The 13612-nt window shown below is 50.5% G+C and overlaps 1 protein-coding gene across 1 annotated transcript; it reads right to left on the bottom strand.

Moving 5' to 3' along the window:
- Window positions 1–9898: 9898 nt before the first annotated feature.
- Window positions 9899–12728, bottom strand: LOC117642016. The gene is made up of 2 exons (XM_034379780.1): window positions 12350–12728; window positions 9899–10214 (listed from the first exon to the last, which is right to left on the bottom strand). Exons 1-2 carry the CDS (start codon window positions 12712–12714, stop codon window positions 10208–10210), a joined length of 372 nt encoding a protein of 123 aa, XP_034235671.1. The 5' UTR covers window positions 12715–12728; the 3' UTR covers window positions 9899–10207.
- Between the last annotated feature and the right edge of the window lie 884 nt (window positions 12729–13612).

Raw genomic sequence — 13612 nt, 5'->3', positions numbered from 1 at the left:
ACATCGACCACATTGGTACCACTGCCATTGGTAGTCCCCTGAGCCACAACTTCACAACACCACTTCTTTCCTTTCTCCACACTCTTACACAATAATCAAATTGACTTCGTGACTTCTAGGATTTCTTGAAATCGTATTTTTTTCTATGCAGAAAACTCGATTTTTCGCTGTTTCTTTAGGTGTTTTTCGGCTTAAAAAAACTGAACCACCTGAGCTAGGATAGTGAAATTTCGCGTGTGCCGAGCCAAGAACATGCCTAATAAGCCTTCAAAATCTCAGCCAGATCGGTCGAGCCGTTTAGGAGGAGTAATATACACACTCACACAGACAAAACTTTTAAACCGCACTGGAGTAACGGGCTTCGCTATCGCTCAGCCAACAAGGTAGGTGTACGCCAGACAGTGGCTTGTCGTGTCAGGCTTCGCGATGCTGCGCCAGTTTCGTCAATTCACGCCTGGCGTTTACACCTGCCTTGGCCTGCGGCGCTGGCCTGCCTTCGGCAGTCCTGTAAAGTCTCATCGGAATCGGCCGAGCCGTTCAGGAGGAGTAGTGCTCACACACACGCACACAGACAGACAGGAAAAAGTTTCCAACCTCCCTGGAGTAACAGGCTTCGCTATCGCTCAGCCAACAACACAGTCACTTACAATTATGCTGTTGAATAACAACAGTACTCTTTTTGTCTGACCGGGGAAGCCGTCCAGAAACAACACTTACGTTTTATACAACTTCCTTGTCAATAATGTAATCGTGATTCAAAAAAGTTGTGATGTCGTTGAACAGGATTCATGTCTAAAAATAGACTAAGTGCAATCTTTAAACATTTACTGTTGTCTAGTTACAAGGGTCTTGTTTCATCACAGCACGATGAGATCAACACAAATGTTGCAAAGACATCATCGAAGACTCCAAAGAAGTATTGTTTTATTACAATCGAGTTATCAGAAAACAGCACCGAGGGCTCCAACATGCTTGTAATAAAGACGTGTTGCTATCAAACTTAACAGCATAAGTGTTGTTAACTTATAACAATGTTTTACGTATTACCACCACAACTAGACGATGGCTGCGAAGGGGGCGCTACCTGTCTTCAAACGGCCGGCCAAATTCAATTCGTTTCGGATTTTCGCGACCATCGAAAATGAAATGTAGGAGGTCAAAATCTCTCAAATATTATATCTTGACATGGTCTTGAGGGGTAGACAACAGGTGTCACGCAGAATCGAAAACCAGCGGAGAAGCGGGCGGGGGGACGGGGATGGGGGTTCAGGCCCACTGTCTTTTCTCTGACAGTTTTCCCACGGACAAGACATGACGAGAGGAGTATTCACCATCATTTCAGAAAAATAATTCAGCCTGGGAAATGATACCAAACACGGGCCAGCATGTTGGGTACAACGAATGAATGAGTGTTTGGGGAATGGGGCGGGGCGCACCAACGTGGCGCGGCGTGGCGTCGCTCGGCTCGGCACCGGCGGCATGACCTGGTCTTGCGCCGGGAAGGGATCCGGTCCAGTCGGAACTCGCGCGGTGGCGGGTAAAATTCAAAGCGGCCGTTACACGTTCGGTGGTGGTGGTTGTGGCGGTTGTGGTTGGGACCTGCGCTTCAACGGTCGAGAAGCCACGATAAAGGTGCACTCGCGCAATGGTCGCTCTACTTGACCCTTAAAAGCACGCGTAGTGGCAGCGTAGTAGGCTGAATTATCAGAATTTTACCTTTTTCTCATGGCCGTTGCAGCACTGGCGGCCTGACTGTCGGCGCGACCGGCGGCGCTGGGGCGGGGCCCTTCGTCGACCTCTTTCTGCATCGGATCTGCGGCAAAGAGAACGACCAAACGCTTATATCCCCGCGTGGGAGAATCTGCAGTCTGAATTGCACCCAAGAACTGAAGTCATACTTCACTTTGCAGTGAATAAGGAGGGAAGTTAAAGTGTAACTCAATTGATCTTAAAGTGTTCTTAAATCTGCTAGTTTGAAGTATGCATTGACCACAGCTTAACTGCAGATATACGACTGCAGCTCAAGTGCAGTGTAAGTGCAGTTATTTGTATTGAACTGCAGTTAAAATGCAGTTTAAGTATACTTAACTGTCATTCAACTGTACTCTGACTGCAAAAAATCTAGTACTTATTTCGGACGTTTCAGTTTTAACTACAGTTTTGTCGGACAGTTCATAACAGTTTTGTAAAAACTACAAATTTGAGTAAAAACCAGTAATTTTCAAGGGACTTATGAATCGCGGCAGGCGGCGGCGGTTTTTCTTGATAATTTGAAAAGGAGGCTGTTCTCAGAATTCTCAGAATTTCACCTTGTTTTCCCACGGGCGGTGCAGAGGCGCCGGGCCCAGTTGGTCGACCATATTTTGTATGGCTGCAAGTGGATCTGTGGCAAAGAGAACGACCAAACGCCTATATCAAGACAGGACACATGGATGAGAGCGACAGGACAACAGTTCCGATCCCATGGAAATGGTATTTCATGTTTCAATAAAGTGTGTTTCGAAAAGACAACCACACTCCAGACAAAAATTAGCGGAGCACACGGCACAAAAAGCTTTTAGTGCCGTCCACATTTCCGCAGTCTCTAGAGCTAGGAAGTTTGTGACGCATCCTATTTACCTGCATATATCTATTGATTTGGGCACTCCGAATAGAAAGAAACGTGGACGACCACGCGACATGCTAGGGCTATGTGGGAGGTTATGTAAACATTGTGCTTAGTGAAAAACCAAAGTCAATCTGTGAGCACGTATGGATTGTTTGCGCACTTCTGAAAGAAATCCAAACATTGGTTGGAAAAAAAGATGACGAATGAAGTAGGGATACTTATTTTTTCATGAATTCTGTAAAGATGGAGTTCAGGGTGCTGGTGCGGTCCTGCCTCATGGCAGCGGCCTTGAGCTCCTCCAGGAGCCGCAGGGACTTCGCGTACGTGGCACTGCCGGGGTGAGTTTGCCGCATATGTCCCGCCCGCACTTGCCTGTCCTGGAAGTTCATATCACAGGTCGCGCGCACCGGGCATGCCACCCTCTTCTTGTTGTTGTTGGTTTGTTTGCTGTAGTGGTTACATTTTAGAGTCCATCTCACCAGCATTTTAGTGTTTTCTGTTAGCAACAGGTAGTATTTTATGACTGTTGCTGGCCTTAGGAAACGTCTCTTGTACGTTGGAAAGGTACTTTCACTGCAGCTCCACGCTGCTATTTCTTGATTTTGACTGGGATATAGAGAATGCAGAAAATCTTGAGCAGTGAGAAATTGCCGCCTTCACATGGGATGAGAGCGACAGGAGAACAGTTCCGTTCCCATGGAAATTGTATTTCATGTTCGAATAAAGACAAATATTTCAGCCTGAGATATGATACCAAACACGGGCCAGCATGTTGGGTACAACGAATGAATGAGTGTTTGGGGAATGGGGCGGGGCGCACCAACGTGGCGCGGCGTAGCGTCGCTCGGCTCGGCACCGGCGGCATGACCTGGTCTTGCGCCGGGAAGGGATCCGGTCCAGTCGGAACTCGCGCGGTGGCGGGTAAAATTCAAAGCGGCCGTTACACGTTCGGTGGTGGTGGTTGTGGCGGTTGTGGTTGGGACCTGCGCTTCAACGGTCGAGAAGCCACGATAGGTGCACTCGCGTATTGGTCGCGTTACTTGACCCGTAATAGCACGCGTAGTGGCAGCGTAGTAGGCTGAATTATCAGAATTTTACCTTTTTCCCACGGCCGATGCAGCACTGGGGGCCTGACCGTCGGCGCGATCAGCGGCGCTGGGGCGGGGCTTTCGTAGATCTCTTTCGACGTCGCCTGAAGTGGATCTGCGGCAAAGAGAACGACCAAACGCCTACATCAAGACAGGACGCATGGATGAGAGCGACAGGAGAAGAGTTTCCGTTCCCATGGAAATTGTATTTCATGTGTTAATAAAGTCTTTCGAAGAGACAACTACACTCCAGACAAATATTAGCGGAGCACTTTTTGGACCGTCTTTTGAGCTAGGAAGCTGAAATTTGGTATACAATCCCTTCACTACTCATCTCGAGGCCAGCAAAGCGCGCGGTCCGCGCGCCGCCCCTAAAGATAGCTACAACCAAGAGTGCACTGAGTTGCATTCACAGGGGTATGGGTTGTGGCTTCATAAGCAACCTCAAAAGTGTCTCAAACATGGCTACTCTCCTTGCCCTCCTTGGGGCCCAACACGTTATCTCCGGAATCTCTAAGTTCACCTGCACTAAATGTAAGACGTTTTTCTGGCGGGACGCTTCTTCTATTATCAACCTTTGAATGCGGCGGAGATTGTCTTCCTGACCGTGTCAATCCATGCTCACCACGATCTGTCTCATGAATGTGACTCGTTACAAAAGTTTAGGAAAGGAAGCGAGGAATAACAAAAACACAGTTCTGAATGAGAAAAGAGTGTACTCAGACGAGAAAAAAAATCGCAGTACACAGATACAAAGAAAAAGCAACAATCAATGCAACAGAGAGAGAAAATTATTCACAATGAAAAAGCACTTACCAAAAAAAAAAGCACTAATCAAAGAAAAGCTGCAGCTTCAACTCCGCGTCGTCCTGGTGTGACTCCGCGTCGTCCAGCGGCAGGCGCAACTCCGCGTATTATTTATTAACCAGTAATTTTCAAGGGACTTATGAATCGCGGCAGGCGGCTGCGGTTTTTCTTGATAATTTGAAAAGGAGGCTGTTCTCAGAATTCTCAGAATTTTACCTTAGTTTTCCCACGGGCAGTGGAGAGGCGCCGGGCCCAGTCGGTCCACCATATCGAGGGGTCCTATTCAAAAGATCTTATCTGGGCGTTCCCCCCAAGACAATCTTATCTTAAACGCAGGTGAATTTCACATAGTTTGACAATTTGGTACAGCAACATATCAATATAATTTGTAAGTTTGTTACAGTAAATCTAAAGATGAGAGATCGAAGAAACCAAAACTGCATGTAGAAATATGTTTCGCTTACCGTCGTATTTATTCTGATTGATCAAAATGAGTGAAATTTGCAGGCGTTTAAGATAAGATTGTCTTGGGGGGGAACGCCCAGATAAGATCTTTTGAATAGGACCCCTCGATATTTTGTATGGCTGCAAGTGGATCTGCGGCAAAGAGAACGACCAAACGCCTATATCAAGACAGGACACATGGATGAGAGCGACCGGAGAACAGTTCCGTTCCCATGGAAATTGTATTTCATGTTTTAAAAAAGTGTGTTTCGAAGAGACAACTACACTCCAGACCAATTAGCGGAGCACTTTTTGTCCCGTCTATTTCTTCAGTCTTTTGAGCTAGGAAGCTGAAATTTGGTACACAGTTGCCCCCACTACTCATCTCGAGGCCTGCGAAGCGCGCGGTCCGTGCGCCACCCCTTACGAACAGCAACAGCAACAGCAACAACCCCTAAGGACGGGAGGGTGTAAAACACGATGGAAACGTGGCGTAAAAGTCCACTTACCGTCATCGCAGTGTTAAAATTTTTGGCGGACCAGCTCAAATGAGTCCTCCCTTAACAGCGGTGCAAGCAAAATTCAATTCGGACAAACCCTCCCCCTCCTGCAGTCACCTCCTCCCCCTCGAGGGGATGGATTTCGAACTTGTTCGAATTTCGCGCTAAATGGCCTTCAGGGCGTCCCCCGTACCCGGAATGCGTGTTCCCCCCCCCCCCACTGTGGCAAAAAGCTACGGAAAATCCTGTAAACAGCTTGTGGTAATTCTCCGTAGGCCCCTTATCAATATTCTCCGTAGGCTCTTACAGTATTTCCTGTAGGACCGCACAGTATTCTCCGTAGGACTATACAGTCTTCGAGGTCCTACGGAGAAGACTGTGCGGATTTACAGAGAATACTGTGCGGCCCTACGGAGAATACTGTAAGAGCCTACGGAGAATATTGATAAGAGGGCTACGGAGAATCCTGGCAAAAAAATTAACAGGATTTTCCGTACCTTCTTGCCACAGTGCCGTTAATCCGCTACCTAACCATCCCCCAGCAAGCTCCACCCCCATACGATCGCCGGCCGTTCGGGGCCTTGAACCGGGGGTTACACTGAAATGCGTAAAAACTCTACGGGGAATCCCTCAAGTGTCCAGTGAGACGTCTCAGCCGAGAAATGCGGCGCCCCTGCAGTAAGGGTGGTCACCCCTTGCTCCTCCCTGGAGGGGTTGGAAGCCCTCCGATGATCGTTCGGAGTGTAAAGGACATGGCGGAAGCGATCCTGAAATTTTCAAGACGATCCGACAAACCGATCGCCTTCCAGAGCGAAAAAGTGTCACTTCGAGTAGAATCCACCCCTTTGTTCATTCCCTTCCAGCGCCAATGCGTTTGCGCATGGCATCAGTTCCGCAGCGTTGATTAGACCGCCGGCCCGGCGCGATGGCCGAGTCATGGAGGGTCTGCGCCAGGTCCACCATGCTGTCGGACGTCAGGCTGGCGGCGAAGGACATCAGGCCCTCGGCGAACGCATTCGCAAGGGCCTGCTTCACCTTCATCTTGGCGGGCTTAGATAGGAGTTTGCGGCGCCGCCGTTGCCCCCCGCTCCCCCTCCATGCACTGAGATTCCGAACGCTATGATTATAGCACCGTGTGGTGCAGCACCACACGTTCAAGCTGCAGCAATATTGCACCTTACGTGCAACGCTTCGCGAAAATGCTGTGCTAATGCATGGGAATGCGGAGGCATGCACTACATGTGCAATGCTTTTGCGTTGCACCAATTGGCGCTATATTCATAGCGTATGGATTCTCAGTGTGGTGGTAGTGCAGCCGTCCCCCGAGTAACGAAATAGAGACTTACAGAGAGTGCACTGAGTTGCATTCACAGGGGTATGGGTTGTGGCTTCATAAACAACCTCAAATGTGTCCAAACATGGCTACTCTTCTTGCCCTCCTTGCGGCCCAACACGTAATCTCCGGAATATCTAAGTTCACCTGCACTAGATGTAAGAAGTTTTTCTGGCGGGACGCTTCTTCTACTATCAACCTTTGAATGCGGCCGAGATTGTCTTCCTGACCGTGTCAATCCATGCTCACCACGACCTGTCTCGTGAATGTGACTCGTCAGAAAAATAAAGGAAAGGAAGCGAGAAAAAGAAACAGTTTTGAATGAAAAAAGAGTGCACTTAGAGAAGAAAAATAACCGCGGTACACAGATACAAAGAAAAAGCTTATCAAAGAAACTAATGACTTCTTTCACGTGTCAGCAGCTGGCCAGCACACATCGTATACTTGTTGCGTTGCACAGCGTATCAGCGTAATCTCAACTTGCTGCCACGCCAAGGAGCTCTTGACACACTGGGGCGCGATCCACCCCTACCCCTGCGAGACCTCATGAAGACACCGCGCGGACGCACCGGTAAGCACGAAACGGTGAGGGGCTCGAGCTTGATGACCAGCACGGTGAGGCCCACGTACACGGGCTTCGAAGCACGGACGATGGGGGCGCGGCGGCCACGCCTCCCATTGGGGATTGAAGAACAGCGGCCTAAGAGGTACAGCCATGAGAGGACGGGGAGGGGTTGGGTAGGTTTCGGGTGGAGAGTGGACCCAGCCGGCTTAACACAGAAGATGGGGAGGGTTGGTTAACGGGGGAGGTTAATGGAGTAGGAACAGTGGGTGGGTTGATGGGGTGGTGTTGGATAGGAGAAGGGGGTGCGGTTGATGGGGGTCGTTGGATAGAAGAAGGGGGAGTGGGTTGCTGGACGGGGGAGGGTTGGACCCTGGATCCGTCTTCAGAGTTCTGTAAGGATGTAAGATTTACACGGATCTGGGTGAACTTTAGACTGTCCCAGAAAGAAATCGATGTTCTGTTACTCATCTGCACACTTAGGAAAGTGTTCCTCTTGTTAAGGTAGGTTAACGCCAGACCGCGTCTTGTAACAGGCTTCGCGATGTCTCGCTGACTGTTTCTCCAATCCGCGCCTGGCGTACCTACCTTGGCCTGCGGCGCTAGCCTGCCTTCGGCAAGCAGTGTCCGAAGAACCCAAGTGGGTGGCGTGGAAGCGGTGGAAAGCGTTACAGTGGCGGAAAAGGGCGAAAAAACGGCAGTTTTACTGAAATGCGCAAATTTCCGGCCGCCCGGGCGGCACCAATACTCATATGGCTGACTCTTATGACCGCCCTTTTTTCGCCCTTCTCCGCCACTGTAACGCTTTCCACCGCTTCCACGCCACCCACTTGGGTTCTTGGGACATCAAGACTCTCCTCCCTTAGCATTCTAATGCTTACCGATGCTTCTAACGCTTGCCGGTGGAAACACTGCAAATGCAAAGGCGATACTGAAGTACATTTTTCGGCGATACAATTGAGTATTGCCAATAATCGGCCTTACGGAAAAGTATTGCCTTCAGAACGGCGATACATAGAAGGATCGCCAAAATTTTGCGATACTTTTTGGTATTGCCAAAATCACGGCATTAAACAAAGAACTTGTCCCCTTGATTTGTTCAACGTTTATTGCCACATTGTGGCAATACTCCGAGGTATCCCCAAATGTTGGCGATACATTTGTGTATTGCCGTTTTGAAGGCAATACTTTTCTGTAAGGCCGTTTATTGGCAATACTTAATCGTATCGCCAAAAAAGTACGAAAAGTATTGCGATTGGATTTACAGTGGAAGCGTTACAGTGGCGGAGAAGGGCGAAAAACGGCAGTTTTACTGAAATGCGCAAATTTTCGGCCGCCCAGGTGGCACCAATACTAGTATCCATACTAGCCAAGGCTAACTCCTATGACCGCCATCCTACGTTTTTTGTGATTCTCTTTCCTTCTAAACAAACACCTGACCCTAATTCGAACCCCCTGTACCCTATTTTGCATTTTTTCTTTCAGAAAAAAAAAATAGTTTTGGTCGATTATGCGGACTTGAAAGGGCTCGGGATGGGTCGGTTTTGTGCAGAAAGGGAGCCCAAACATGCTAGGCGTTCAAGTGAGTAGCGGGAGGAGGGGAGGATGTACCCCCGCGGGAGCAATCTGGCGGAATGTACCAAAAAACGTCATTTTTCGCTTTTTAGCCGATGCGAGACCTCTAACTTCTGTCCGAGACACCCCTGGTGGGATTTTCTTGATGATTTTCGGACGTCCCGTATGCATCGCCTTTTTCTCATTTTGGACAGATTCTGATACCCAAAATTCGTCCCTCTGGCATCCCTCTGTATCCGACACAGAAGGTATAAATATCCTCCGTATCCATAACGCATCTTAACCGTATCAAGAGCATCGTAATGCATCACAAATACATCCAATATTCACCTTTTGCGTCCCCAATGCGTCCAAAGCACATCCAGAAACTGTCGGGGCTAAGTCCGGCTGCATCCAAAACGCATCCAAGAAGCATCCGTTGCCGGTGACCCTACAGCGTCTGGAATTCGTCCCCATGCATCCTCGGCCTCCACACAGCATCAGAAAGTATCCACTGTATCCACCCAGCATTGCAGGATATCCGTTGGAGTCGACCTGACGTCAGGGCGTATTCTAAAGCATTCAAATGGCGTCGGGGCGTATCCTGTCGACCACCGTAGCGTCCACCTGGCGTCGGGGCGTATTCTCGGCGTCCACCTAGCGTCGGTGCGTATCTTTGGCATCCAACTGGCGTCGAGGCTTATCCTTGGCGTCCATCTGGCGTCGGTGCGTATCCTGGGCGTCCACCTGGCGTCGGTGCGTATCCTGGGCGTCCACCTGGCGTCGGTGCGTATCCTGGGCGTCCACCTAGCGTCGGCGCGTATCCTGAGCGTCCACCTAACGTCGGGACGTATCATGTGGGGTCCAAAAGGCGTCTGGGCGTATCCAGACCATCCCAAAAGCATCCTGAATACGTCCTGTCCGCCTCCGGACGTCCTCTCTTCATTCAGAACGCATCCAAACCACGTCCAAAAGATTCGAATCGTATCCACATCGCATCCATTTTACATCCGATGTGATCAGATGTGATTCGGGTGTGTTGTTGATGAGACGGATGATAGGGATGCTTGTTGGATGTGTTGTCTGCTCTGGATGGGTATTGGACGTCTTTCGGATGAAGGATGATTCTCTGCTCCAGATGAGTGGACGACTTCCCGATGAGGATGAGATGGATCTTTCTTGAAGGCTGGTGGTTGGACGTGCTGGATGTCGCTTGGATGTGCGATGAACTTCTCGAAGATGGTGCTGATTTACCGGGAGTCGAACCCGGTACCCTCCGCATGCTGGTTGACCGCTGAAGCCCCTCGGCCATCACTTCCTTGTTAGGAGCAAAGCGCATTGGATACTCTTAAACTTCATGCAAGGAAGCATCTGCCAAGCATCCTTAGTCCGTCCAACCCGTCTACCCGCAGGGCGCATCTTTAGCGTCCGCCTGGTGTCGGGGCGTATCCTTGGCGTCCACCTAGCGTCGGGGCGTATCCTTGGCGTCCACCTAGCGTCCGGGCGTATCCTTGGCGTCCACCTAGCGTCGGGGCGTATCATTGGCGTCGACCTAGCGTCGGGGCGTATCATTGGCGTCGACCTAGCGTCGGGGCGTATCCTTGGCGTCCACCTAGCGTCGGGGCGTACATTGGCATCCACCTAGCGTCGGGCCGTATCCTTGGCGTCCACCTAGCGTCGGGGCGTATCCTTAGCGTCCACCTAGCGTCGGGCCGTATCCTTGGCGTCCACCTAGCGTCGGGGCGTATCATTGGCGTCGACCTAGCGTCGGGGCGTATCCTTGGCGTCGACCTAGCGTCGGGGCGTATCCTTGGCGTCCACCTAGCGTCGGGGCGTACATTGGCATCCACCTAGCGTCGGGCCGTATCCTTGGCGTCCACCTAGCGTCGGGGCGTATCCTTAGCGTCCACCTAGCGTCGGGCCGTATCCTTGGCGTCCACCTAGCGTCGGGGCGTATCATTGGCGTCGACCTAGCGTCGGGGCGTATCCTTGGCGTCCACCTAGCGTCGGGGCGTACATTGGCGTCCACCTAGCGTCGGGGCGTATCCTGGCGTCCACCTAGCGTCGGGCGTACCTTGGCGTCCACCGAGCGTCGGGCCGTATCCTTGGCGTCCACCTAGCGTCAGGGCGTATCCTTGGCGTCCACCTAGCGTCGCGGCGTATCCTTGGCGTCCCCTAGCATCGGGCGTATCTTTGGCGTCCACCTGGCGTCAAGGCACATCCTTAGCGCCTCCCAGGCGTCAGCGCGTATCCCAGGCGTCCACCTCGTTTCCGGGCCTGTCCTTGTAATCCGACAGGTGTCAGAGTCGTTTTTAACATTTGGCGGCCCTGAAAAGGTCAAAACCAGGCCAAAAACCTACGTTCCGACCATTCGTTGAAAAGATCTCGTCAAGATCTATCCAAATCTGACATAAAATTTTTCAGTTGGTCACTCCCCTTTTTTGAAGATAGAGTTAAATATGCTCTATCTTCGAAAAAGGGGAGTGACCAACTGAAAAATTTTATTTCAGATTTCGATAGATCTTGACGAGATCTTTTCAGAGAGTGGTCGGAACGTGGGTGTCGGTCTTGGCATAGCCCTTTAACGGCCCTTAAAAGGTCAAGGCCATGGCCAAAACCCATGTTCCGACCACTCATTGAAAAGATCTCGTCAAGATCTGTCCAAATCTGTCATAAAAATTTTCAGTTGGTCACTCTCCTTTTTTGAAGATAGAGTTAAATAAGCTCTATCTTCAAAAAGGGGGAGTGACCAACTGAAAATTTTTATGGCAGATTTCGATAGATCTTGACGAGATCTTTTCAATGAGTGGTCGGAACATGGGTTTTGGCCATGGCCTTCACCTTTTAAGGGCCGCCAAATGTTAAAATGACCCGTACGCCCTGCTACCAAGGATACGCCCTGATGCCAGGTGGACACTACCGATACGCCCCGACGCCAGGTGGACGCCAACGGATACTCGTCGACGTGAAGTGGACGCCGTGGATACGCCCCGATGCCAGGTGGACGCCAAGGATACGCCCCGACGCTAGGTGGACGCAAGGGATACGCCTCGACGCCAGGTGGACGCCGCAGATACGCCCTGACGCCTGGTGGACGCTAAGGATATGCACCGACGCCAGATGGACGTCGAGGATACGCCCGGACGCCAGGTGGACACTACCGATACACCCCGACGCCAGGTGGGCGCCAACGGATACTCAAGTGACGTGAAGTGGACGCCGTGGATACGCCTCGATGCTAGGTGGACGCTGTTGATACGCCCCGACGCTAGGTGGACGCGGGGGATACGCACCGACGCCACGTGGACGCCTTGGATACGCAATGACGCCACGTGGACGCTGAAGATACGCACACCGACGCCAGGTAGACGCTGAGACGCCAAGCAGGCGCACCGACGCTAGGAGGACGCAAAGGAGACGCACCGACGCCAGGTGGACGCCAAGGATACGCACCGACGCCAGCTTGACGCCTTTGATGCACTGTGATGCATTTCAGACTCTGGAGGATGCCTTGAACGGGCCGTCGGTGAGCTGGATGCATCTTGGATGCCTTCCGGACACAGCCGGAACGCCATCGATCGATTTTGGATTCCTTTTTGACTCGTAGATGTAAGGGATAATTTTTGGACCTGAACGGGGCTTACTGATGCGTCTGAAACATTTCGGACGCTGCAGGGCCGCCTCGGATTTGCTGGATCACAACGGATGCATCTTGGATGCATCTCGAACACTCCTGACGGTCTGGATGCAATATGAACGCGTGGACGTGAAGGATGTTCCCTGGACCTAAAGGAGACATTCTGATGCACCCGATACATTTCGGACGCCGAGGATTATTTTTTATGTCCTATGGACGCTTTTTGATGCCTAAGACGCTGCGGACGCGCCCTGATACGTACGGGACGGGCATATATCCTAGATACCGCGATGTGAATTTGATTCATTTGGGCGATGAGGATGCCGTGATACTCTGCGGATTGCTTTTGGATGGCCATGACAGTGCGGATAGATTTAGGACGGTTTTGAATCCAAAGTATTCGGAACGGTTGATGAAAAAGAGACATGTTTAGAACGGTCGGACAAGGTGGATGACAATGGATGTTTAGTGGACACGCATCGGTTTATATGCAAAAGATGCCCAGGATGCAATGGGGACGCATGCAGGACGTCGCGATAGGTTGGATACTAATCGGACAGGCTAGTTCGGATACCTGGACGACTTTTGAACGTATATTGTATGCTGCGGATGTGCTGACGAAATTGAGATAAATTCTGACATCCGAAACCTATCCAACGTCCCACCAGGGACCCCGGCGAAAGAATTCAGTCTTTTTTTTTTTAACTAAAGGAACACTTTCCCTAAGTGTGCGGATGAGTAACAGAACATCGATTTCTTTCTGGGACAGTCTAGTAACCTTGCTCCTAAGGGAGGGCCACACCCACTATTTTTGAATACAGATATAGAAAGCCCATAAAATGAAGTACAATTTAGCTTGGTCAGAAGTGCAGATTTGGATTTTCTACTAGGGTACGCAGGCTCGTGAAATATGGCTTCAGTTTCATGTTTTTCGCAATTTACTTGCACTGGTAATCACGCTAGACCAATTCTGAGGTCAGATTCGGATTCCTTATCGCGTTTAACACATAAAAATCGGACAAAAAAGAGCCCTGTTGAGCCATTTTGAAGAAATTACAAGATTTTTAAGAGTTAAAAAT

The sequence above is a fragment of the Thrips palmi genome, unplaced genomic scaffold (assembly GCF_012932325.1).
Source record: "Thrips palmi isolate BJ-2018 unplaced genomic scaffold, TpBJ-2018v1 HiC_scaffold_16, whole genome shotgun sequence".
Lineage (NCBI taxonomy): Eukaryota > Metazoa > Arthropoda > Insecta > Thysanoptera > Thripidae > Thrips > Thrips palmi.
The sequence above is the reverse complement of the archived record's forward strand: the minus strand, read 5'-3'. Positions and strand labels throughout refer to the sequence as shown.